Source organism: Polypterus senegalus, chromosome 4 (assembly GCF_016835505.1).
Source record: "Polypterus senegalus isolate Bchr_013 chromosome 4, ASM1683550v1, whole genome shotgun sequence".
Taxonomy (NCBI): Eukaryota; Metazoa; Chordata; class Cladistia; order Polypteriformes; family Polypteridae; genus Polypterus; species Polypterus senegalus.
The window spans coordinates 207,172,045-207,197,983 of NC_053157.1; the positions used below are offsets into that span (position 1 = coordinate 207,172,045).

Genomic DNA, 25,939 nt, shown 5'->3' on the forward strand with positions numbered 1-25,939 from the left:
TAATGGTCAAGTGGGATAAGAATGTATAACAATGATGGATGGATGGATTAAAAGCCAGAAGTCTGTATGACAATACAATACAATACAATACAGTTTATTTTTGTATAGCCCAAAATCACACAGGAAGTGCCGCAATGGGCTTTAACAGGCCCTGCCTTTTGACAGCCCCCCAGCCTTGACTCTCTTAGAAGACAAGGAAAAACTCCCAATAAAACCTTGTAGGAAAATGGAAGAAACCTCGGGAAAGGCAGTTCAAAGAGAGACCCCTTTCCAGGTAGGTTGGGCGTGCAGTGGGTGTCAAAAGTAGGGGGTCAATACAATACAATATACAGAACAGAACAATTCCTTAAGACAGCATAATAATAAAAATTTTAGAAGTACGGTTTAACAGTAGATGATATGACATAATTAGGTTTGGATATTTTTAGAGTCCTGGAGACCTCATCCATCTAGCTGCCTCCCCATTTGGCCATGCCACGGCTGAAACGTTGCTCATGAAAGGACCCTCTTTCCCATGATTCCTGTGATCCTCCATCAGGGATGACTTTACCATAGGCAGGCAAACAACTTGGCAGGTGGGCCGTGGCACCAATGGCCACATTTGGGTACCGAGAAAAGAAACAGAATAGGTGAGGGTTAGTATTCAAATATAATTATCATGTTACTTATGTTATAGTGCTAATGACTAACAACAGAGATGCAGTATGTACAGTTAATCAGCAGCTCTAGTCAGGATATGCTAAACTGAAGTAGTGAGTCTTCAGCCGGGATTTAAAGGCTGAGACCGAGGGGCATCTCTTATGGAAGCAGGAAGACCATTCCACAGTTTAGGGGCCCTGTAACTAAAAGCTCGACCTCCCACTGTTATTTTATTAATCCTTGGAATCCTAAGCAGACCGGCATCTTGAGATCTTAATGTGCGCTCAGGTTTGTAAGTCATGATAAGTTCAGACAAGTAAGCCGGACCTTGGCCATTTAATGCTTTATATGTTAAAAGGAGGATTTTGAAATCTGCCCTAAACTTAACTGGGAGCCAGTGTAAAGATTTAAGAACTGGGGTTATGTGTTCATATTTTCTTGTTCTTGTAATAATTCTTGCAGCGCATTTTGGATTAACTGGAGGCTGTATAGAGAACAGTTTGAACAGCCAGTGAACACCGCATTGCAGTAGTCAATCCTACTAGAGATAAATGCATGAATTAATTTCTCACAATCCTGTTTATTTAGAAAGCCTTAATTTCCTAATATTTTTAAGATGGAAAAAACATGTTTTGGACGACTTTGTAATATGCGCTTTAAATGACATGCTAGAGTCAAAGATAACTCCTAGATTGCGGGCTGATTCAGTAAAATTAATTGGGATTCCAACTGAGTTAAATGACGACAAAATATTGCTGTGATCAGCGTCATTCCCTCCAACAATTAACATCTCTGTTTTATCTGTATTTAAAGACAAGTAGTTCTCATTCATCCATTCCTTTAATTCACTAACACAACTAATTAAAGACAACATCGGAGAAACTTCATTTGATTTAAATGAAAGGTATAACTGGGTGTCATCTGCATACGAGTGAAAATTAACATTATGTTTCCTAATGAGAGATCCCAGTGGAAGCATGTAAAGTGAAAACAGTAAAGGTCCCAGTACTGAGCCCTGCGGACACCATATTGAACTTCTGTGTATAATGATGGAGTACTGTCTGCACATTTCTGTACATACTGGAATCGATTTGATAAATAAGAACTGAACCAAGCGAGCACGGGCCTGTAAGCCCAACATCGCTTTCTAGCCTGTGCAGTAAAATAGAATGGTCAATGGTGTCAAATGCTGCACTTAAGTCCAACAACATAATTACAGTGGAATTTCCTTCATCAGAGGATATCAGAATGTCATTTACAACCCGTGTTAGTGCCGTTTCTGTACTATGACCAGTGCGAAAGCCAGACTGGAATTTCTCAAATAAATTGTAATGCGTAAGGTGTGACTGAAGCTGACTGGCGACTACTTTTCTAGTATTTTAGAGAGAAATGGTAAATTTGAAATAGGCCTATAGTTATTTAGTATGTGTGGGTCTAGGTCTGACTTTTAAGTAAAGGTTTAATGACTGACACTTTTAGTGCATCAGGTACGTGCCATGCAGTAATGAACTATTGATAATGGTTAGAATAGGCTGCAAGAACATCCATTGCACTTTTACTAGTTTTGTTGGCACTGGATCTAGGGAACAAGTAGTGGGCTTCATTTTAGTAATTAAAGTTAAGACTTCCTGGTGAGTTACAGGATTAAAATTATTAAAGTGCTGAATGCAATGTGCGACAGGGTCTGCTAAGCTAGTATTTGGTTTGTACTGTGATGCTGAGATCTGGGATCTTATATTTTTAATTTTCTCATTGAAGAAGTTCATAAAGTCTGTACTGCTAATATCTGTTGGTATTTTGCACTGTTGATCTGAATTCCCATTTGTTAATTTAGCCACTGCTCTAAAAAGTACCCTAGGATTTTTATTATTGCTATCTATTAATGTAGAATAGTATTCTGAGCGAGCTTTAAAGAGGGCCTTTTTATATTTATTTACACTCTCTGTCCATGCAATTTGAAAGACATGTAGCTTTGTTGTTCTTCATCTGCTCCAGTTTTCGACACTCTAATTTAAGAGCTCGAGTATTTTCATTAAACCAGGGAGAGTTTCTATGTGCTTTGATCACTTTTGTTTTTAGAGGAGCCACTGTGTCCAAAGCATCTCTCAAGGTTACATTATAATGTGATGTTAGCTGATCTAAATTGTTTTCCACGTTTACATTTGATGTTAACTGATCTAAATGGTTTTCCACAATTACACTCGACTTACTCAAGGTATCTATAAATTTTGAAGCAGAATTACAATCTAGATGTCGCACTGTCTTTGTTTTAATCTGCGAGTGCGCTGGCATGGGCAGAACTAAATCAAACGTAATTAAGAAGTGATCGGAAATAACTACATTTAATGGAGTAATATTTAAATTTTGAATTTCAACTTTGTAAGTTATAATTAAATCTAATGTATGGTTATTATGACCATCAACATCAAGTGACTCTGTGAGAACCGTAACTACAAAGAGGACTATTTCATTTATATTAGGTAGAATGCCCAGAGGGGACTGGGCGGTCCCGTGGCCTGGAACCCCTGCAGATTTTTTTTTTTTCTTCAGCCATCTGGAGTTTTTTCTGTCCACCCTGGCCATCGGACCTTGCTCCTTTTCTATGTTAACTAATGTTGTCTTATTTTAATTTCTTAATTTGTCTTTTATTTTTCTTTTCTTCATTATGTAAAGCACTTTGAGCTACTTTTTGTTTGAAAATGTGCTATATAAATAAATGTTATTGTTGTTGTTTGGTTCTGGCCAAGCATATTGAGGAGAAAAAAAATGTTTGATATAAACTTTTCCTGCAAATATTGACTGTGTGAATTAACCAAAATAAAATTAGTTTAATATACTCTCTCTCCACAGTTAATTCCAGTTTAAGATGCTGCTATATTATTTTCACATTGTAATAGGAAATGACCAATGTACCAATATCTACTACATTAGTTCTGGTGTGAAAGTGAGAGTGCTGCATTTGTCCCTCAAGTGCAAATGGGTTTTTAGTAAAAAGAAAAGGAATATTAACTTTGTTTATAGAAATGAGTTTACTTGGTCCTTTATTAATACAGCCATCAAAGTTCAGTAAATGAACAGTTATATGTTCTGTCCCTTAATTCTGGTATTTTTATATTAAGTATAGTGGGTGAGAGACACCTCTGTGCATCCCTAACCAGGAAAGTGCACCAAACTCACACTTTTACAAGATATAGTAGACCACACATGGTCTGATTTCAGACTTTCAGGGTGGGGGACTGTGCTTTACTTTGCTTCAAGAACCAAAAATTATTTCAGTCACTTTACCTCGATACCAGACAACTCCTTTTCTCAACTTGCCTTTCAACTCCAAGCTCAATAGCCAGTTAGCAAGGGGCAGCCTTTGACTCCATCCTACAGTTACTTCTGAGGCCACCCTTAGAATCACTTCTTTAATCAGAAATATCCTCTTAAAGTACAGCAAACCTCCTAGAAGACTAGTTGGAGATATCCCTGCATTCTTGAGCTCCCACTTCATTTCACAATTGATGGTTAGAACACTGCCTTCCTTTAGTAGTATGTATTTTATGGAAATCTCCTAGTCTTCTTGACATCTCCATTATTTAATTTCACACAAAGTAATTTTCTTACTTTGAGTAAGATATGGTGCATTGTATCCTGGGAACTATTTTCCCACCAAAAAGAGTTTTTTTGTTTACCAATTTTCCCAGTAATTTTTACATTTCATTTGATTTTAGGTCTTTAAAAAAGTCTCTGTTTACCTCATTGCATTTTGTGGATTGGGGTTACAGCACTATAGGGTTCTGAGGCTATTACCTCATTAGATTAACCAAATAATCAACGCAGTGGTTTTGTAGACATTATACTGGTCCATGGTGATGAAGTAGGGATTAAGGTATTACATGAAGCTATCTAATTACTTTTCAGTTTTATCCCCATGCTCCATTATGGGGCACTGGATAGTGAAGATAAGAATGTGATTGTGAGTGCAAAATAATGTACTTGTGCAGGGTTTCTGGTCACTCTCTCAATCCCTCCATGATAGAGTAAAGAGCTCAGTAATGTCGAAGACCCTTGGAGTAGAAACTGCTGATTTTTTGGGTTGAGAAGAAACAGTTGAGGTAGTTTGAGTGTACAGTTAGTATTCATCTCCTGTACCTCCCATGTAAGGTGTTCAAGGCACATCCCGCTACAAGAGGAGCCAGAGGCAGACTGAAGGTATAATAGCTCACAGTTGGACAGGGGAGCATCTGAGAATTCCCAGGAGAGATTTGCAGAAGATGCTGTGGCCTTGTCAGTCTAGCTCTGTGGTTTGTTTCTGCATCTCCCATTAGTAAAGTGGGACAAAAATGTGGATGATGTTTAAACTGGAATAGCCCTGGTCAGTTTGCGGCCATAGGGCAAACATACACTGCCCATGTATAAATATCTTGTCCCTAAACATTTTCAAAGATAAGATGTAGAGGACAGGAAGATATGGACCAAGATGATCTGCTGTGGCAACCCTTAACGGGAGCAGCCGAAAGAAGATGATGATGGAATTATGTTGTACTAGCAAGAAACATGTTCTTGCCTTTGTTGTAAAAGTAAAAGCCTATGAAACAACTTTGCTATTTGTCTCAATTTCTGATATTTAGGTTATTTTTCTCCCTGCCTTATTATTAAAAGTCTAGATAACTGAGTATAGAGGTGTTGTTTGCTGTTTGGCCATTTGCCGCTTAATTGGGAATCCTGTAACACTTTTCATAAAAATAACTTAATATTATACAGATTACATAATATGTCCATCCATCCATTATCCTACCCGCTATATCCTAACTAAAGGGTCACGGGGCTCTGCTGGAGCCAATCCCAGCCAACACAGGGCGCAAGGCAGGAACAAATCCCGGGCAGGGCACCAGCCCACCGCAGATTATATAATATGTGGAACCTATAAACTGCTAGCACCCTGTCCATGATCCTTTGCCCAGAGGGGACTGGGCGGTCTCTTGGTCTGGAATCCCTACAGATTTCATTTTTTTTCTCCAGCCTCTGGAGTTTTTTTTTGTTTTGTTTTTTCTGTCCACGTTGGCCATCGGACCTTATTTATTCTATGTTAATTCATGTTGACTTATTTCTATTTTTTATTATTTCTTCTATTTTTTTATTCTTCATTCTGTAAAGCACTTTGACCTACATTTTTTTGTATGAAAATGTGCTATATAAATAAATGTTGTTGTTGTTGTTGTTCTGTCTTTTTATTACCCTAACCTTGAATTGGAACAAGTAGGTTCAGAAAATGAATAAATGCAATAAATATGCATGTTTTACTTTTTCTATATTTTTAAAAGGAAGAGGATTTATTTCGTAATTTTGCAGTTCTTTCTGTCCATGGCCACTTCTAATATATTTGTAATATTGGTGTGTCATTATTTTGTCTCCTACACACTTAGCAAAAAAAAAAGTAGAAACTGACTGCCTTAGTTGTCTAGTTGAAGTAATCATCTTTGTAATATGTGAAAACCAAATGAAAAGAGAAAAAGATCTTTTCATTGTTTGGCCTTGTCATTTTCCTTTATACTGTAAATGTTTTCAGGGCACTGTCTGTACATGCGAAGGCTGGTGATTATGTAAAATGAGAGCTTTACAAAAACATTCAAAAGACTGCATAAAATTATAAATTGTAGGTAATATATGTAGTACATTGTAATAATGAAACAAGCGAAACCCATGAACACTCACAACTTATTTGTTTATCTGTCCGTCTATCCATCAATCCTTTTCTGAATCTCTTTAATTCAGCTCAGGTTTCCAGGGACTGGATCCCTTCCTGTCTGTCCACCAACAGGCACAGTCACACACACCATCCACAATCACTGACATCTTCACCAGTTTAAATTTGCCAGTGAACTTGACACTCTTGTGACATGGACGGACAGCCTGTTTAGACATCAGTAGGAACAACCTGCAGACACCACACAGACAGTGCCGAGAGCCACAAGGCACCAACTAATCAGTACCAACGTATCTTCCTGCCTTATTTCAAAGTTATATTATAAAAGTGTACTGTGTTTTTTATTCTTTAACAACAGAAATAGAAAATACATGGTGGATTTTACTGAAACCAAAAATGTTCAGTAAATGTATTTATAGCTTATTTTATTATGTACAGATATTCAAAGTCATATAATTTTTGAAAATGATCAGTTAAGTGCTTATTTCAGGTCACTTAAATAAAGATAATAATTTATAAAGACTTGATCAGTTTTTCAACTTCAGTTGTGATTGTGATGAAAAGCTTCACAGCATCCTCCATGAAAATAAGCCCCGAGACCCTTTTGAATTATTAAGGTTGTTAGACAACTCCACTCTTAAAGAAGATAATACTTGAGTGCCCTCTGTTGAGTAATGCCTTCCTTTACAACACCTGCAGGCATATATTCAAATGATATATTGTGTATGAGCTTTTAGTATAGACCTATTTTAGGCGAGCTTTAAACAGTAGTTATGCTTTGACTATATGTCATTGTGAAAAGTCTATTTGCCTGATATTTTGCCTTAATAACCTGAAAATATATTATTAAAGAGTCTTTGGGAATTATTACTATAGCGCTGTAAAATACTGACATATTTAAACATTCATCCTTACATTCATCCATTCGTTCATTCATCTATTGTTTGAACCAGCATGTTCCAACACAGAGTAGGGAAGTTTGAGCCTGTCACAGCAGTGTTTGGCACAAAGCAGGATTCAAACTGTGCTCGATCAACCATTCATTACAAGTCCATCATTGTCACATATAAAGTCAGTGTTGCTTATCAGCTTAACCTACATATCATTGAATGTGAAAGGAAAGAAAAGTATGTAGAAAACACAAACCCAGACAGTACCTCTGTCGATTTTTAAACCCAGGATTAACTGCTGTGGTGTAATGCCACCCCATATTTAAGCAATATAAACATAACAGGGTAACTGGATGCAACAAATGCTAAATCCAGTGGCTTTTCCTGTGTCAAGATGTCATTTTAAGTTAGATGTTAAATACAATATATGGAAATATAAAAACTGGCCAAACATTGATGCAATGTGAGCAAATGTACTGTGCCAAAAGTACTTATTTTCATCACTGTTACAGTATTTGTATATAGATACAGCCACAATTCTTGAAGGGGAAAAAAAAACTTTGGTATGGACCACTCTTTTTCACTGTGAAAATGCATACATTGCCAATGTGGGAGAGCATGTCTTAGTTTGAGCTTTACCCGGGCATTAGATAGAATGAATTCTTATTTTTTAATGAAAGAAAGGTTAATCTCCAGTAGTCACATGCCATTCTTATAATCACTGAAAAATTTGTTGTCATTACATAAACCCTTCCTTACATAAATCTTAAAAAGTCTCACAAAAATGTAGTGGCAGTAGTAGTGTTCTCTCTGTTGTTAGAAGATCTTGAAACTGGTGAGGTCTTGACATCGACATCACCTGTCCTGCAAGGCTGGTGGATAGCATTGGAGTTAGTGAAGGATTGGCCAGCTCCAAGTAATCTGTTAGCTATGCCTTCTTTGTGCACTGCTTGATTCTTAAAGGATTTGGTATATGGGTGCATAGCACAGGTGAGTTGATGTTCAGCCTCTCGCCAGCTAATCATTTCGTTAAAGTGGTAACAATAACATCAGACTTACAGCCTTCATTATATACGGGTCTGAACTTTTTATTACACTGGTACCAAGTTTATCTAACACCTTTATTTTCTCACTAAGCCGAATCACTGACTGCATGTTTGGGCTTAAAACCTGAAGCTACTCATGGGGGCACAAAACTTGATTTTTTTTAAGCAAAACCATGAAAATATTCAATGAATGCATAGGGAGCTCTTTCCTGTATAAAGCTAGGGTGAACAAGTCAAGTATTGTATTCAGCCCCATAGCCAAAATGTCAATCAAACCTTGAAATCTCTGACGTTTCACAAGCTGGGCTTGTCCAGAAATCTGTAATAGAGCATGCACTTCACTTGGGATCAGTGCAAAGTCTAAATGCCTTCTCTTAAAAAAAACCAAAAAACAGTTATTATTATTACCCATAATTTTTTTTCCCCACTGCACAAAGCCGTGAAGAAGGTGAATACACGAGGCAGACAATGTTAAAGTAAAAAGGAGTTACAAAAACAATTGCAAGAATACTTTAACATTTGCTCAGTGTTCTGGAACCCAGATATGAAGTGCTGTGAGAATTTGAGCAATGCAAAATTCATTGTTTTAACTTAAAATAGGTTGGACCTTCCATGCCACAGGGAGCTTCATCACAATCACGACACACTACTGTACATTACTGAAAACTGGGTTGCAAGCCCTGTTCTCCCTACAGGGAGCATTCTATGAAAGTCACACAAGTGACAACTTGTCAGAAATATTATAGGAAGCTGTAGCTGAGTGAAAAATTGAGAGACCAAACGCCACTATTCCCTTGATAACGGAACACCAAGAGCTTTGTGAATGGAGTTGAAGTGGCTGGATTTTAATCACGCATTTGATGTGTTGCACATACTGTACAGTTAACCTGGCATAACGGGAATAATCAGATAGCCTGGTTTTTAGACAAAGTGAGAAAAGTGGTCAGTTTTTTCCCAAGTAGCACTACTGCTGCAGCAGTGTTAAAGGAAAAACAAGGAGATGACATGCTTGAGTGCTACCTTGACAGGAGGCTGCTGTTTTTTCAGCACTTACAGACAGGAGTATTCAAAGGAACTTTAAGGACATTGTTACTATGTCTGATGAAATGTAAAAAATAGCTGAGGACGTTGTTAAGGCTCTCAAATCACTGTAAACAGTAACAGCTCTGTTGAGCACTGAACAGCTGCCAACAGTTTCAGTGATAATGCCACTGAAACACAAAATTCTGGCATCCATGAAGCAAAGTGACTCCAATTCAACAGTTATGAAAGATGACAGATGAAATCAGACATTGTGTTTGACTTTAACAACAGATGCTCCGACCGGTCAACACTTACTGGGTCTCTTCATGTGAGCAATGAACTTGACCTACATTTTAAATCTCTGCCCTTTCCAGGAACATCTGTCCCCATTGAAAAGGTTTTCTTGAGTGCAGGGGACATTGTCACAGCACAGACAGCAACCCTCTCACCTAAGAATGTGGACATGATGGTGTTCTTGAAGAAAAACTTAAAACTTAATTCATGCATTTCCAAAAAAAATGTGTGGTGAACTGAATGCACCCACCACTATTTATTTCTGACTTTTTTTAAATTTATTTTTTGTTTACTTTGACTGGTCTTAAGTCAGTTAGTTTATATATTTACTAGGGGGCTTCGCTCGCCAACCCCCCTGCCTGCACTATGCACTACCAAGTTCGCATCTGCCGCTCGCGTATGTGGATTTGACTTTCACCAAACAACAAAAATTTTAATTCTCGAGGATAGGCTTTTCAGTGGAAAGAAACACTACTTTTCCCTGATGGTTACACGAATTAGACAATCTACAAGTCTCCGACTTCAAGTTTACAGTTAAACAATATCTACTGTACATACTTCTGTCATATCACCTATGTCCATATATTCAATCTCTTTTTGCTTTTACCTTTTTATCAATATCGCATTTAATTTTGATTCCGTGTTTGGAATTACGTCGTGACCGTGTGCGTTTGTTTGCACTAATGCAATCTTTACTGTCATTTTTTTGAGACTTTTGAATTTTCGTACTTCCATTATCTCTAACCTGCTCTGCATGTGTGTCGCGCCAGCGTTTTTGAATTCTTTATGACGTTCTACTCTCTTGGCACAAAGTCTCATCTCGCGGGAAGTGAAAGTGCTTTTCTGAGAAAGTAACGTCTGGTCTCTCTTCCCAGTATTTTTTTATTATAATAGAGAGATTTATTTATGTTTAGATAGTTAATTTATGTGAAGTTAATGTTAATCTACAATATTCTTTGGTGGTTTTCTCTTTAGTGTTTCTAATTGCTGCTGATTTAATAAAACCCAGAATTTTGTTTTTTGCTTTTTTTTTCCTTTTAAAAAAAACACACACACACAGAGGTATGAATTGAACTGTTTATCAAAAATCGAAGTCTAAACCGAACCGTGGATTTGGAGAATTGTTACACACCTAATGAAATCACAGAAACAATTTTGCTATTAGTCATGCATTGTGATTCAGTTACACTGCCCAAAAAAGTATTCATCCCCATGGAAGCTTTTACATTTTATTTTTATACAGTACTGAATTATACTGAATCTTTTGGCTTTTTTGATACCGATTCACAGAAAATGACTCTTTAATGTCAAAGTGAAAACAAATCCCTGCAAAGTGGTCCAAGTTAATTACAAATATAAAAGAGAATAACTATACAGGCAGTTCCAGGGTTATGTACGAGATAGGGACTGTAGGTTTGTACTTAAGTTGAATTTGTATGTAAGTCGGAACAGGTACATTATTTTAATAAATACTATTGTTGACTGACTGTAACCAAGTGCTCTGCCAATGAATGATAGAGTTTCACCCCTCTGACCTTTTTATTATTTCTACTTTATTTTCAATTGTGATAGTTTTTCTCTTCTTTACTCTATCACCAGCACTTGCATCAGATTTGTGTTTCAGAGATATTCTTTAAGGGTGAAGACAAAAGGTTAAGATGAGCTCTCTTGTACAGCACTGTACACGCTATCACAGCAGGAAGGCACCAGTCGTCAACACGTCTGATCTACTGACAAGAGACAACTTCCTGCTATGTACATAACAGAACAAGCAGGCTTGCTATTGAGAATGAATGGGAGCAGCAAGGAGCGGTTCATCACCAGCCCACCTCACAGTCACCTCCACTACAGTATGCTGCGTGCAGCATCCGCACACCAAGAATGAACACGGTGAGGCCAAAGGCGGGTAGTGAATCACCCACCATCGCCCCAATTCAACAGGCAGCCATCCGAGGCACACTACAATACTACCCCCCGCAGCCCCGTTCACCCTCAATGGCCTCCGTTCAGCCACAACTTGGTCACCGTTTGCAGCATTACCAGCCGCCCACCGAGAATGAATGGGGCAGCCGTGTGTGGCGGGTGGACAGTGAAACCACTTGCTGGCAGGAGCCACCCGAGGGACGCTACACTGTGCAAGCAGCGAAATCGCCCCCTCCAGCCTCTGTCCAGCCACCGGTTGCAGCGTCCCCGGGCCGAAGATGACGGAGCGGCAGTTACTAAGGCGTGTGCATCTCAGCTGCGGCCCCATTTGTAAGTCGTAGGTCAGATGTCCATAACCTGGGGACTACCTGTACATACCACATATAGCAGCCATTAGTGTTTTCAAATATTTTAATAATAATATTAATAATAATGAAAAACTTCGTAACTTTTTAAACAGACCCACATTAGAATGTGCTGGTTAGTATACAGAGTTAAGTCCTTAACCTCACCCTCTGTGTATCATTTTTCTGAATCATCATACTTTCATTCAGTGTTACATGAGCCAGAATATATCATAACAAAATAAAGTGCAAGACATTACACAACCGCAAATACGACACAAGACTATTGGAGGTCAACTTCTTGCACACCCATACAGGCCTAAATTTCATATCTGGGTATGAGCCTAACTTACATATCTTTGTGATGTGGGAGGAAAGTAGACTTTTCAAAGAATACAGTACGTAGGCCAAGTTAGAAAGAACCAGCATACTAAACACAAATTCTGGATCCATGAGGTGACAGTGTAAAGAATTTCTGTGTTGCTTTTGAGACACACAATGTAATCATGGAATCAAAAGAATCTGTTTTTGCTCTTATAGATCAGATACTGTACATTAGTAACAAGGATAAGATGCCCAGTTAATGGTAATGCTGACTTTAGAAGTGATAAATACTATGTTAAGTGGAAAGTTTCTAATGTAATTGTGGACCTAGAAAAGAGAGACAAAATGGATTTTAGTACTTACAGATTAACATTCCTTTGTAAGTTGGTGAAAACTATAATCAGAAAAGTAAAATATTTAAAACAATTTATGTGAACATTAAAAAGAAAAACTATTGCTGAGATTCCAATCCTAGTATACTGTACATTTGTAAGCTAGAGGTAACTTATTAAGTTGATCTTTAAGCTTGTTAATAGTCTAGAGACAAAGAATAATGCTTCATATGTAGCAAGTATTAATAGTTTATGAGGTTTGTTTTGTGCCTGATGTTTAAAGATTTTAAGGAAATTATTTTTGCCTCATTTTTGATACTCTCAATAAAGCCATGTGTTATTCCTTTACTATCTCTTGATGTTAGCAAATATCCACAAAAAAACCCACAAAAGTACTAATTTCTGTGATTGCATTCCAAAATTCTTTTTTGTATATTTGATGTGCCTTTTCTCCAAGTTATCAGCAAGCTTTAAAGTAATTGTTGCTCATCTTGTCTTAATCTGAAGAGTTTAAACTCTGTTTTGAACATTAGCTGTTTTTGTGCAGTGTTCACTCTTCTTCATAACTTCCGCAGTTTGCTCTAGCATGGTGGATATCAGCTTCTGGGTGAAATCCTGATTGATGGTGATCCATTCTTGCCTTGTTAGTGCTTGGAATTGATCACAATTTGTGGGATTCTGCTTGTCCACTCACTTTTTGAGAAATGATCACAGGTTCTCAATGGGATATAAATATAGGGAGTTTCCGTGCCTCGGATCCAGAATTTCAATGTTATGATCTCTGAGCTATTTCGTTATCACTTTTGCCTTGTGGCATCCATCATGCTGGAAAATATGCAGATCATCTCCAGATTGTGCCAGGATTGTTGCTCTTAGAGGACTTTTGATACCATTCTTTATTCATGGCAGTGTTCTTGGGCAGAATTGTGAGGGGGTCCACTCCCTTGGATGAGAAGCAACCCCACACATGGATTGCCTCAGGATGCTTCCCTTTTGGCACAACACAGGACACGTGGTAGCAGTTACCTTTTCTGGTCTGGACAGTCGATTTTCCACATGTCCCATACAGTCGAAAGGAGGATTCATCCGAGAAAATAACATGGCACCAATCTTCCGCTGTACAATCATTGTACTTTCTACAGAATTTCAGTCTGTTCTTGATGTTTTTTTTTTGGATTGAAGTGACTTCTTTGCTGCCAGCCAGTATCAGTCTAGTTTCTTATATTCGTCTTTGATTTGTATCTCAATCTTTGTTTGCCACTTCCTCTACTGTAAGTACTATTCCTATTCTTGTTTTGTTGATATAACAAATATATATAAATTACTTCAGAATCTTGTTTTCTTTTTTCTTTGAGTTGTTCCTCTTTAGAATAAGCAGCTTTATTTGATCTTTTTGCCATACTTTGTCATTTGTTTTTTTACTCTATGGTTTAAGACTTCAATAACTGAGGAATTTTGTTTAAAATTTCAGTACACTAGTTCTTTAGGACATATTTTCAAGACTTCTCATTTGGTGATTGGTGCAGGTTGGCATTTACATTTACCAGTTCTATTGATTATATTTTTGGCAAACACTGAGATAGTTAATTTTATTTCTTTGTCTTATTTTCACAGTAAGCAGTATCCTAGGGACTGAAATTGAATTACAGACTCTGGAGAATGATGAGCAAACTTTGGAGAGTTTCTTCAAAGCATGGCTGCATGATCATAATTCTGACAGGGAGCACCTTCATCTGCTATTACCACCAGCACTCCAAGATGGAAGACATAGTTCAAGTTTGGTATTTTCTACTATTGTGTTTATCCTGTTGAGCAATAAGCTACAAAACGTGATTTTAGAAGATTGTTTTTACGTCCATCTTAAAGAATGTAAAAAAAGTCCCTATGTAAGTTAAATTACAGTGTTATTTCTCAAAATTATTTGTTTCTGGTTAGCTGTTATCTGTTCAACACATTTCTGTAGAGAGAGAGACACTTTCTCCCAGAAAATATTTAATATATTTTATCTTGAACTATATTCTCTGATTTGGTTCTGCTGTTCTGACTGTATTAATCTGCTTTTGACTATGTTGACATTTCACCTACTTTAATTTACTCTTAAGATTAACATGTATTGAAAGTTATTGTAATTAATGTTTACAACTTGAAATTTTACTTCCTTTGTGAAACATGTTTATGATGATGAACGTTACTAAAGACGTTATATAAAATAAGGATTAATTAACATAAACAATATAAGTTCATTTAACATTCAAAACAGCAATACACATTTACAAATGCAGTACACTTAAAACATGAAATAACAAGCAACCAAATAAATTACTTCCACATCATAGTAGTAAAAGAACTATTTCACAGGAGGTTAGGTGTATTAGGGAAACATACAAGTTATACAGAACATGAAATAGAAAATTCTGTAAATTCACATTCCTGTGTGAAGAGGTTGACAACTTTATAGCAGCTACAGAGATAATTAAAGAGGTTCTAAGTAGGTTCTGAGTAAATTGTAGAGAGGAAAGTGATGCTTAGAACAATTCTGATAAATAAACTGCCAGGACCAGGCAACATACAATAATTATTTGGACAGTGACAAAATGTTCAGAAATTGGGCTTACTACACCACCACAATGAACTAGAAGTAAAGCAATCATTATGAGATTGAAGTATAGACTTACAGCTTTAATTAAAGGCGTTTACCAAAAATATTATATGAGCCTTTGAGGAGTGACAGCCATTTTTCAATTCAAAATTCTCCTACTGACTTTTAAGGCTATCCACAACCTTCCCCCTCCATATCTGTCTGACCTCCTCCATGTTGCCATTCCTGTACCTTTAGACCCTCTTCCTCCATCCACTTGACTGTCCCCTATGTCCGTCTTACCACTATGAGGAGCAGAGCATTCAGTTGCCCTGCTCCCCAGCTTTGGAACCCACTACCATCTGAGCTTAGAAATATTAAATCATATTCACTTTTCAAATCTAAACTTAAAACTCATTTGTTAAAGACTGCTTTTTCTCTTTGATTACAATTGCTCTATCTGATTTTAACTTTTGTATTTTACTTTTGTTTATAATCTGTGTTTTGTCTATTGTTCGGTGTGTTTAGTGTTGAGTGTTTAGAAAGGCGCCTACAAATAAATAAAATATATTATTATTATTATTATTTTTCTGCATAGCCCCCCAGTTCCAGTCAAAAATAGTTGGACATTTGACTGACAAACTATTCCATAGCCAGGTGTGAGTAGGTCCCTCATTATTTCATTGTCTATTAAGCAGGTAAAAGGTCTGGAATTGATTCCAAGTGTGGAATTTGCTTTTGGAGGCTGAAACTATGAACTTTCAATGTGAGGTCCAAAGAGCCGCCCTTACAAGTGAAAACAAACCGAACATGGACAGATGGAGGACACAAGTTCAGCACGCATTTTTATTTTTTTTTCCTTGGGAAAATGCATTCCTCAGATTTACTCCTGCGCAGTATAGTTCATAGCACCAAAATACAGCACAAAACACTTACAGTGGAACCTCGGTTTGCGAGCATAATTTGCTCCGGAAACATGCTCGCAATCCAAAACACTCGTATATCAAAGCAGATTTCCCCATAAGAAATAATGGAAACTCAGATGATTCGTTCCACAACCCAAAACTATTCATATAAAATGATTAAGACAAAATATAAAGTAAAATACATAATACAAATTAACCTGCACTTTACCTTTAAAAAGAATCATGGCTGGTGTGAGTTTCTAAACTCATGTGGGATTCCACCCAACAGGAAGACACGGAAGAGTGTCCCAAAGCAATCGCAGTCTCCCAGCGCTGTAGCAGTTCGCCGTATAAGCGCATCCAAAAAGATCGCAGACATGCTATGTTTCTGTCGTCAATGGGTTATACAAGGAACATTATAAAGATCCCGCTGCAATAAATAACAGCGCTGTTGCTGTTTCAAGCTGAATAAAACTAGTGTTAAAGTACTGAGACTCAGCTTCGTGTTTTGGGAAGCAAGATGGGGACTCGCACTTCACAGCGCACACACACACAGTCACAATGCTGTAGTAAACAGAGAGACCGCTGGGCGAGCGAGATAAGGAGAGAGAGAGAGACGTGCTGTAAACAGAGAGACGCTGGGTGAGCAAGCGGATAAGGAGAGAGAGAGAGAGACGCACTGTAAACAGAGAGACGGGCTGGGCGGGCAAGCAAGCAAGATAAGGAGAGAGAGAGGTGCTGGGCAAGCGAGCGAGATAAAGAGAGAGAGAGAAGAACCATCAGCTCGGTTGTGATCACATGATGCTCAGCAGACAAAGTGAATCCATACTGCTCGTATTGCAAGACATCGCTCGTTTATCAAGTCAAAATTTATTAAAAATTTTTGCTCGTCTTGCAAAACACTCGTAAACCAAGTTACTCGTAAACCGAAGGTTCCACTGTATTTCCTTCTTTTCCTTTCTCTTTCTCTCTGCCCAAATCCTCCTTCGTGTCCCTTCTTACTGACTGTGGCTCCTGGAGTAGTGGCCGCTGGCTGAAGTGCACCAGGTATCCAGTGATCTCCTTCCTGCAGCACTTCCTGGTGTGGCGGAAATGCTGGAACAAAGGGCTCAGCAGTACCTGCAGCACACCCTGGTGGCGCCCACGGAACCTAACAGGGCTGTGCCAAACTCCCAACTCCCATGGAGCCTTGTGATAGTCCGAGGCACCACTGCAATCCAAGGAGGCTGTCATCTAGTGCTCCAAGGGGAGGTAATGCCCTGAATAAGCTTTCTCCCCCTGTCCTTTCAATGCATAGAGGTGTCCTGGCTGGGTAGGCCCCCAGCCATCTGAAAGAGAGAGAGAGAGATGGATATACTGTATATGTATATATTTCAGAGAATAGCGACTTGGTTGCTTCTAAATCTACAGGAGATGAGTTATGAGGAAAGATTTAATGAGCTGAGCCTTTTCAGTTTAAACAAAAGGAGATTAAGAGGAGACATAACTGAAATGTTTTGAAGGAAACTAGTACAGTGGATGTTATTTTAAAGTGAGTTTATCAGGGACACGGGACACAGTTGGAAAGTTGCTAAGGGTACATTTCGCACAAACATTAGGTTTTTCGTCACATAGAACTATAAGCACATTTAATAATTTATCAAGTAATGTGGTAGACAGTTGGACTTTAGGGACTTTAAAAACTGGACTTGATGTTACAGTATTTTGGAAGAATTAAGTGGATGGAACTGGTAAGCTTTGTTTGGCTGAATGGCCTGTTCTCATCGATATTGTTCTAATGTTTTAATATAAGACGTGAAGTTATCTAAAAGGACCAGAATTTATTAATAGCCACTTTATTTGTGACAAGATATTGGTAGTCTATACCCAGAAATTCAAAAGGTACACTTATGGTTTTAAAATCTACAGCAGTTGGTTCTCAGCATGAGGTATCTGAAGAGTTACTTGGTGGTGTGTGAGGTTAATACAACACTATATACAGTACAGCCCTAATAAATGAACATAGGCTTTGCATTCATCCTCTGATATTTATGAACATGGCTACAGTTTTGCATCCGTTCATCAATTTGTTTAATAACCAATTTAACCAGTTCAAGATTGTTATGAGTTGATGTCTATACTGGCTGCACTAGGTGCAAGGCAGGCATCATTGGACTGGATGCTAACCTCACAAGTGTCTCTCTACAACGTAACAAAATAAGTGGTTTTACTCCAGAACTAGTTAAGCCAGTCATCATGCTTTTGAAATACACATAAATTATGTATTTTTATTTTTCATCTCAATCCATAATGGGATAAAAGTGTGACTAATGAAAGCACCATGCAAGATTTTTAAATGATAGCTGAATTTCAAACCATGGTTGACAGTTTAAAAAACAGAATAAAAAACAGCAGAAAACAGAATAAAAAAACTATACAAAACAGTTATTTCCTAAAGGATGGCAGTTAATGAAGGTATTAGCAAACACATTCAAGTTATTTTGGCAATTCATTTATATCAGAGTGAAAAATGAACAACTCTTCAACTTGGCAGTAATCTACACCATTCTGTACTGCAGTACTGAGGACATTAATAACTGGATTATTATCAATGAATAAAGTAAATATGGATGCTAAATTCAGATATTCCTTAAAGTTATTTTTGAGATAAGTTGGTGTTCTTAAGAGCTGAGGACTATAGCTTATATTGATTGTATCTCTTTACCATCAGTGTAATATCTTGCTTCATGTACAAATACAAATTGTCTGGTAGTGCCTACTTTTTCAGGGATAGATATACAATATATACGTCTGGAGACAACCATTTGTGAGTTTTACCTAAATGTGGGTGGGAACAATTAGATGGTTCACCTGCCACTTCTGACTCTGTGCTCATTACAACATGTTGCATTCTATGAATGCTGTATTTTGTGTGCATCTTTTGTTGGTACTGCATTACTGTCACTATTTTGAGCAGACTAGATTATAAGAAATTCATTGTATTATGTGAATGTAAAAATAAGTTTGACGTTTGAATAAAAAAAATTTTACCTAATCACTGGAAACTCTCATCATAACAATTGCAGAATTCTAAAGCTGCAGGAAACCATGCCGCTAGGGATGAAAGATTGCTGTGGAGAGAGACAGGTTAATGATTCAAAGAGCACTGCCCGGCCTCTTTGAGAAACGCAGAAAAACTTTCCACTGACAATGATGCAAATACTTTTTACAGCATTTGTGCAATCTCCAGGTTGATCAATACTTGAGAACATTCTTTTTTTTGAGAAATGAATATGTTTGATAAGTTTTAAGACTGTTCTGATGTTTCGATGTATGCCCTTTGGGTTCAAAGATGGACAGTGAAGTACTGGGTACAGTTGGACTTCTGCTAACATTACATAATCTCACAAATTCATATGCGGAATATTTTTTTCTGAAATTTACATGAATATACTGCATTTCAATTCTTTGTTGTCCAATACCCAAGAACCTTCTTCTTTTAAAAATGGACATACTGGGTAAGTTTTCAGCCTTTGTTTTCATGTTTGGACCGATACCACATAGGTAACATTTTAAAGAGCAACAAGAATGTATAGTTTTGTTTTTTTGTTTTTTTATTTAATTTATAAAAAATACTTCACATTATTTGCAATGGAAAATTGTGTTCTTAATATATGCCATAACTTTGAATTGGTAGATACTGAGCTTCTGTTAACCTGGTAAAAAAAAATAGTTATGTATGATATAAGCTGAATCAGGATAAAAAATACACATTATAGTGTCAGATTATTGTTAAGATTTACTGTAGGTGTAATTTTGAAACATTTACTGTGTTTCTTCATTGGGAAATGTTCATCCTATTGGATTTTTTTGTTACAGCATGTCTGAAATGTGACATTCAAGAGCGACTTTTGAGCCCAAGTCTGCTACAAGAAGCCACAGACTTTACTTTAAGAACCGAGCGAATAGGAAATATCTATCAGTCTAATAAAGGATATTTGTTAAGGCAGTCTGTTACACAGCTCAGAATCATCAAGTAAGTGTTGTTGCCCAGTATTGTAAGGAATGCTGTTTTCTCAACTCCTTCAAAATGTAGAATTTTAAGTCATTTGCCAGATTACTGGACAACTGGTATCTTCTTCTTTCGGCTGCTTCCGTTAGGGGTCGCCACAGCGGATCATCTTCTGCCATACCTTTCTGTCCTCTGCATTTTGTTCTGTTACACCCATCACCTGCATGTACTTTCTCACCACATCCATAAACCTTCTCTTAGGCCTTCCTCTTTTTCTCTTCCCTGGCAACTCTATCCTTAGCATCCTTCTCCCAATATACTCAGTATCTCTCCTCTTCACATGTCCAAACCAGCACAATCACGCCTCTCTGACTTGGACATGTGCAGAGGAGAGATGCTGAGTATTACTGGAAAACAAGTATAAATTGTCAGATTGCAGGGAACTTAACTCTGTGCTGACCTTAGAGCTTCTGGTAGTTCATCAGGTCTGTTAAGGTTTGTTTAAACTAGGAAATGGTGACCAGCTAAGTTTAGGAAAGGCAAGCTATTGAATACATGAGAGAGAACAAATTGTAATATCAATAAAAATATGAAGTAACACAATTGTTTAGATGTTAAAATTTTCTTGCCATAACACTAGAAGTAATAAAAATTTAACTAATTAATTGGTGATATACTGTATGTAGCTGTACATAAATATGATTTTACAGCAGTAATGGAAACATAATTAAAATAGTAGGGGATGAGTATAGTATAAATGAGCACATGCTATTTAGAAAGATAGGCAAAATCAAAACGGAGGTGGGTCTTGGGAATGTATATGAGGATTTGAATATGAGGCTAATTCAAACAGGAGATGAGCTATTGAAATTTCATTTCAGTAGCCCCATTATAAATATATTTACTGAGAAACACGTTGATGCGTTCAATACTTATTTTCCCCGATATCTGTATCACTTATTATTATTAATTCTCTGTGACGCGTGCAGTCTTAAGTTCTTTACAATTTTGAGTTGAGTAGGTGCCATATACCAGCATGTTATGCAATCAATAAGGATGGACTACCAGGGGTGGGCAATGTTGGTCCTGGAGAACCACAGTGGCTACAAGTTTTCATTCCAACCAATTATTTATCACTTGGTTATTTTATCTTTTTTAAAATTACGGTGCGGCAAGTAAATGTTTCAAATTGTCATAAGTAGTCAAGAGAAATTGCAGCAGTGTATTTTCATTGACACATAGGCCAGGTTTTGTACTATTTTACTTCCTTGTTTATTGAAAATCTCCACCCACTACGGTCTCCTTTTAATGGACAAGTGAATAAAACCCTTTTAACTCAATTTTAAACTGTATACACTGCCATTTTACTTTTTAAAATTTGTAAAAAAAAAAAAAAAGCTTCAATTTAGAATGCAGTTTGCCATGGAAAACTAATGTAAACCTTGATTGTGAATAAAATAACTTTAAAAATATAGAATTTATCCTTTAAACAAACAGAGATTAAGAGGGGCATGAATAAGGAATTCAATTATGAAATGCATTTGTACAGTGGATTCCAGCTGTTATTTAAAAATGAGTTTTTCAATAAGAATGTTGAGGCACAAATGGAAGCTGGCCAACTGTAAATTTTACGCAAATTCCTCTGCACTTAGAAAGCCACAGATATGTGGTATAAATTTAAAAAGTAGAGTGATAGATAATAGTATTTTGGGGATCTTCAGAATTTGAAACTGGATGCTATTTTGCAAAAGGTGAAAACGACTGATTAGCTATATTGGGCTGAATGACTGTTCTTGTGAAAATTATTCTTAAAAACAAGAAACAGTTTGGAAAGAGAGAAACATGCATGGCCTGTTACCACCATGCTTTACCAAAACAAAAATGGAATAGAGGGTGAGTATAGATTACAGAATTTTAAAGAGTTAGATTATATATACTGCTCAAAAAAATTAAACACTTTTTAATCAGAGTAAAGCATCAAGTCATTGAAATGTTTGGGATATTGATCTGTGGCCTCATGTATAAATGGTGCATATCCACAAAAATGTTGCGTAAGAACGTTTCCACGTTCAAATTGCGATGTATAAAACCTAAACTTGGCATAAAGCCACGCACATTTCCACATTAGCTCATACCCTTGTCGTACGCAAGTTCTCTGCTCGGTTTTACAGACTGGTGGCACCCAACGTCAAAGCAGTGCTACTATTTCTGTGTGGTAATCCTTTCTTTTTTAGATCCACATCCCTGACGTGGCTTTATAAATACACTGAAATTAACCGCATATTATTTATTAGTTTAATGCATCTGACTGTAATTAACCTGTAACAATATAATGGTCCACAGAATGGTCAAACTATTCTAAATACCATAACTGCTTTAGCGTTGTTACTCTCACTGCACCTCAAATCCCACATCGGATCATCTTTTTCTATATTACTCTCACTGCACCACTCGGAGTATTTATATCACTGTATCCGAGTGTGAATCACAGCTGTACAGCAGCTGATCGGAAAGAGGATAATTGGTATACAGCATCAAGCACACGCTGCCTCAGCCATGCTGTCTATTGAACTGCTCTTGTATGACAAACGCTTCAGAGAATTACCTTTACTGACCTCGCAGTTCAGAAACGGTTTCATCCCAAGAACTCTAAATGCATTCAATCAGTCCATCAAGTGCTCTTGTAGAACTGTTTGTACTTTTTAGTACAATCACTTCACTGTGAACTTGCACTACAGTTATAATATTGCACAACCTGAGCCACTTTATAAAGCGTGTATTTACATATGATGACGATATAATTTTTAAGGTGAAATGCAGCAAAATATGTTTATTATATTATACAGATAAAACTAACTTTAACTACACGGTGTCGCAGCGCTAGCGAGCTGCTGGCGCTCCGTTCACAGATTGTTCCTGCCTCACGCTGTATTCTTGCTGACGCGACACTGGAAGGATAGATGGATAGAATAATTAAAAACATACAAAGATATTTCGATGTTTCTTAAAAGTTTTGAAGAATCTGCATTTTAAGCTTACAGATGGCTTAACGTCTGTTACAGAGCTGATTATGTGGCGATTGGGTATTTGGAGAAAGAAAAGTAAGGACAGGAATTGTAGATTAGTACGTTTGAAAGAGACAGTACTGCTACAATAAAGTATTTCATCGAAGGTAGCATATGGCGCAGCAAGCATCTTATGTGAGACATGAACAATCGCCACCGTGTTCCCATGTTTAATAACATGCTTTAACTCCTATCATCATGAAAATGATATCACGTATACATCTCAGTATTTTAAATATTCAGAGAGCTGTAATATCACGAATGTAATTGATTCTGTGTCCTTTAGGAGGAAGAGAAAGCTCGGAAGCAAGTACAATGCATCCAGAAAGTATTCACAGCGCATCACTTTTTCCACATTTTGTTATGTTACAGCCTTATTCCAAAATTTATTAAATTCATTTTTTTCCTCAGGATTCTACACACAACACCCCATAATGACAACATGAAAAAAGTTTACTTGAGATTTTTGCAAATTTATTAAAAATTAAAAAATTGAGAAAGCACATGCACATAAGTATTCACAGCCTTTGCCATGAAGCTCAAAATTAAGCTCAGGTGCATCCTGTTTCCCCTGATCATCCTTGAGATGTTTCTGCAGCTTAATTGGAGTCCACCTGTGGTAAATTCAGTTGATTGGACATGATTTAGAAAGGCACACACATACATAAGGTCCCACAGTTGACAGTTCATGTCAGAGCACAAACCAAGCATGAAGTCAAAGGAATTGTCTGTAAACCTCTGAGACAGGATTGTCTCGAGGCCCAAATCTGGGAAGGTTACAGAAAAATTTCTGCTGCTTTGAAGGTCCCAATGAGCACAGTGGCCTCCATCATCCATAAGTGGAGGAAGTTCGAAACCATCAGGACTCTTCCTAGAGCTGGCCGGCCATCTAAACTAAGCGACTGGGGGAGAAGGGCCTTAGTCAAGGAGGTGACCAAGAACCCGATGGTCACTCTGTCATAGCTCCAGAGGTCCTCTGTGGAGAGAGGAGAACCTTCCAGAAGGACAACCATCTCTGCAGCAATCCACCAATCAGGCCTGTATGGTAGAGTGTCCAGACAGAAGCCACTCCTTAGTAAAAGGCACATGGCAGCCCGCCTGGAGTTTGCCAAAAGGCACCTGAAGGACTCTCAGAACATGAGAAACAAAATTCTCTGGTCTGATGAGACAAAGATTGAACTCTTTGGTGTGAATGCCAGGCGTCACGTTTGGAGGAAACCAGGCATCGCTCATCACCAAGCCAATACCATCCCTACAGTGAAGCATGGTGGTGACAGCATCATGCTATGGTGATGTTTTTCAGCTGCAGGAACTGGGAGACTAGTCGGGATAAAGGAAAAGATAACTGCAGAAATGTACAGAAACATCCTGGATGAAAACCTGCTCCAGAGCGCTCTTGACCTTGACTGGGGCGACGGGTCATCTTTCAGCAGGACAACGACCCTAAGCACACAGCCAAGATATCAAAGGAGTGGCTTCAGGACAACTCTGTGAATGTCCTTGAGTGGCCCAGCCAGAGCCCAGACTTGAATCCGATTGAACATCTCTGGAGAGATCTTAAAATGGCTGTGCACCGACGCTTCCCATCCAACCTGATAGAGCTTGAGAGGTGCTGCAAAGAGGAATGGACGAAACTGCCCAAGGATAGGTGTGCCAAGTTTGTGGCATCATATTCAAAAAGACTTGAGGCTGTAATTACTGCCAAAGGTGCATCGACAAAGTATTGAGCAAACACTGTGAATATTTATGTACATGTGATTTGTCAGTTTTTTTATTTTTAATAAATTTGCAAAAACCTCAAGTAAACTTTTTTCACGTTGTCATTATGGGGTGTTGTGTGTAGAATTCTGAGGAAAAAAATGAATTTAATCCATTTTGGAATAAAGCTGTAACATAACAAAATGTGGAAAAAGTGATGCATTGTCAATACTTTCTGGATGCACTGTTGCGATTCACACACATAGAGCACATAGAAAAACAAATACAAAACAAAGCATTTAACGTGTTACTTTAGTTACGATGGGATTGAGAAACTAGTAAATTAAACGATTAAGTTTATGATGTTCTACTTTAATCACAAAATAAACTATGTGATTAAAATGGAAATTTAGAGATTAAAGTTGACATTTCGTGCTTTTTTCCCCACTGTGTGCCTATTTTTTTTTCTCTGTACCCTAATAAATTTTCATATGACACTCAGGCAGTGGGCTACGACTCGCCTTTTCACGGCGACTTTGATATCTGACAACTTCTTTTTTGTTTCGGCACTGTGTGACTTTGTGAACGTGAGCTTACGGGTTTTTCTGACACGCTGTGTCACTCGATCAACTTCCTTTTGTTGTTCATACCACTGTTTAAACCAACAAATAGTACATTTTTCTTTGCCTCCACTTGGTATTCGCTGAAATTCTTCTATTTTCCCTGTTGCTTTTGCCATTGCCTTTTCACAGAAGGCTGAGCTTAAGGGCTATTTATATTGATTTACATATTCAAAGAGGCGTAATTCTGGGAGGAGTTGGGGCGGGACAACAGGCGCGTGCACGTGCGTTACTTTTCACGCTGACTGGGATTTATGTAACGGAAGAATGTGGAAGTTGGCATACGCACAGATTTATGCATCTGGATTTTTTTTGTGCATAAGCACATTTCTGCTTTTGTCTGTACGCCATGTTATAGCGTGAATTCTACGCACGGCGTTATACCTGAGGCCCCTGGTCAGTTAAGTAGCAGAAGGGGTTGTTAATCAGCTTCATCTACTTAGGTGTTAATAAAATTAAAAACACGTGCTCTAGAGGGCCAACAATGAGAAGACCCCTCAAAACAGAAATGGTTTAACTGGTGGAGGCCTCTTACATTTTTCCCTCCTCATCTGTTTTTTCACTAGTTTTGCATT

At 37.7% G+C, this 25,939-nt stretch overlaps 1 protein-coding gene across 1 annotated transcript in view; it reads left to right on the top strand.

The window, feature by feature from the left end:
• The window catches only part of LOC120528790 (meiosis 1 associated protein), a 131,513-nt gene that overhangs the window by 79,605 nt on the left and 25,969 nt on the right, over positions 1-25,939 (top strand). The window contains exons 3-4 of the mRNA XM_039752918.1: positions 14,122-14,283; positions 19,849-20,005. Coding sequence (XP_039608852.1) covers positions 14,122-14,283; positions 19,849-20,005 — 319 coding nt within the window. The remainder of the gene's footprint in view (positions 1-14,121; positions 14,284-19,848; positions 20,006-25,939) is intronic.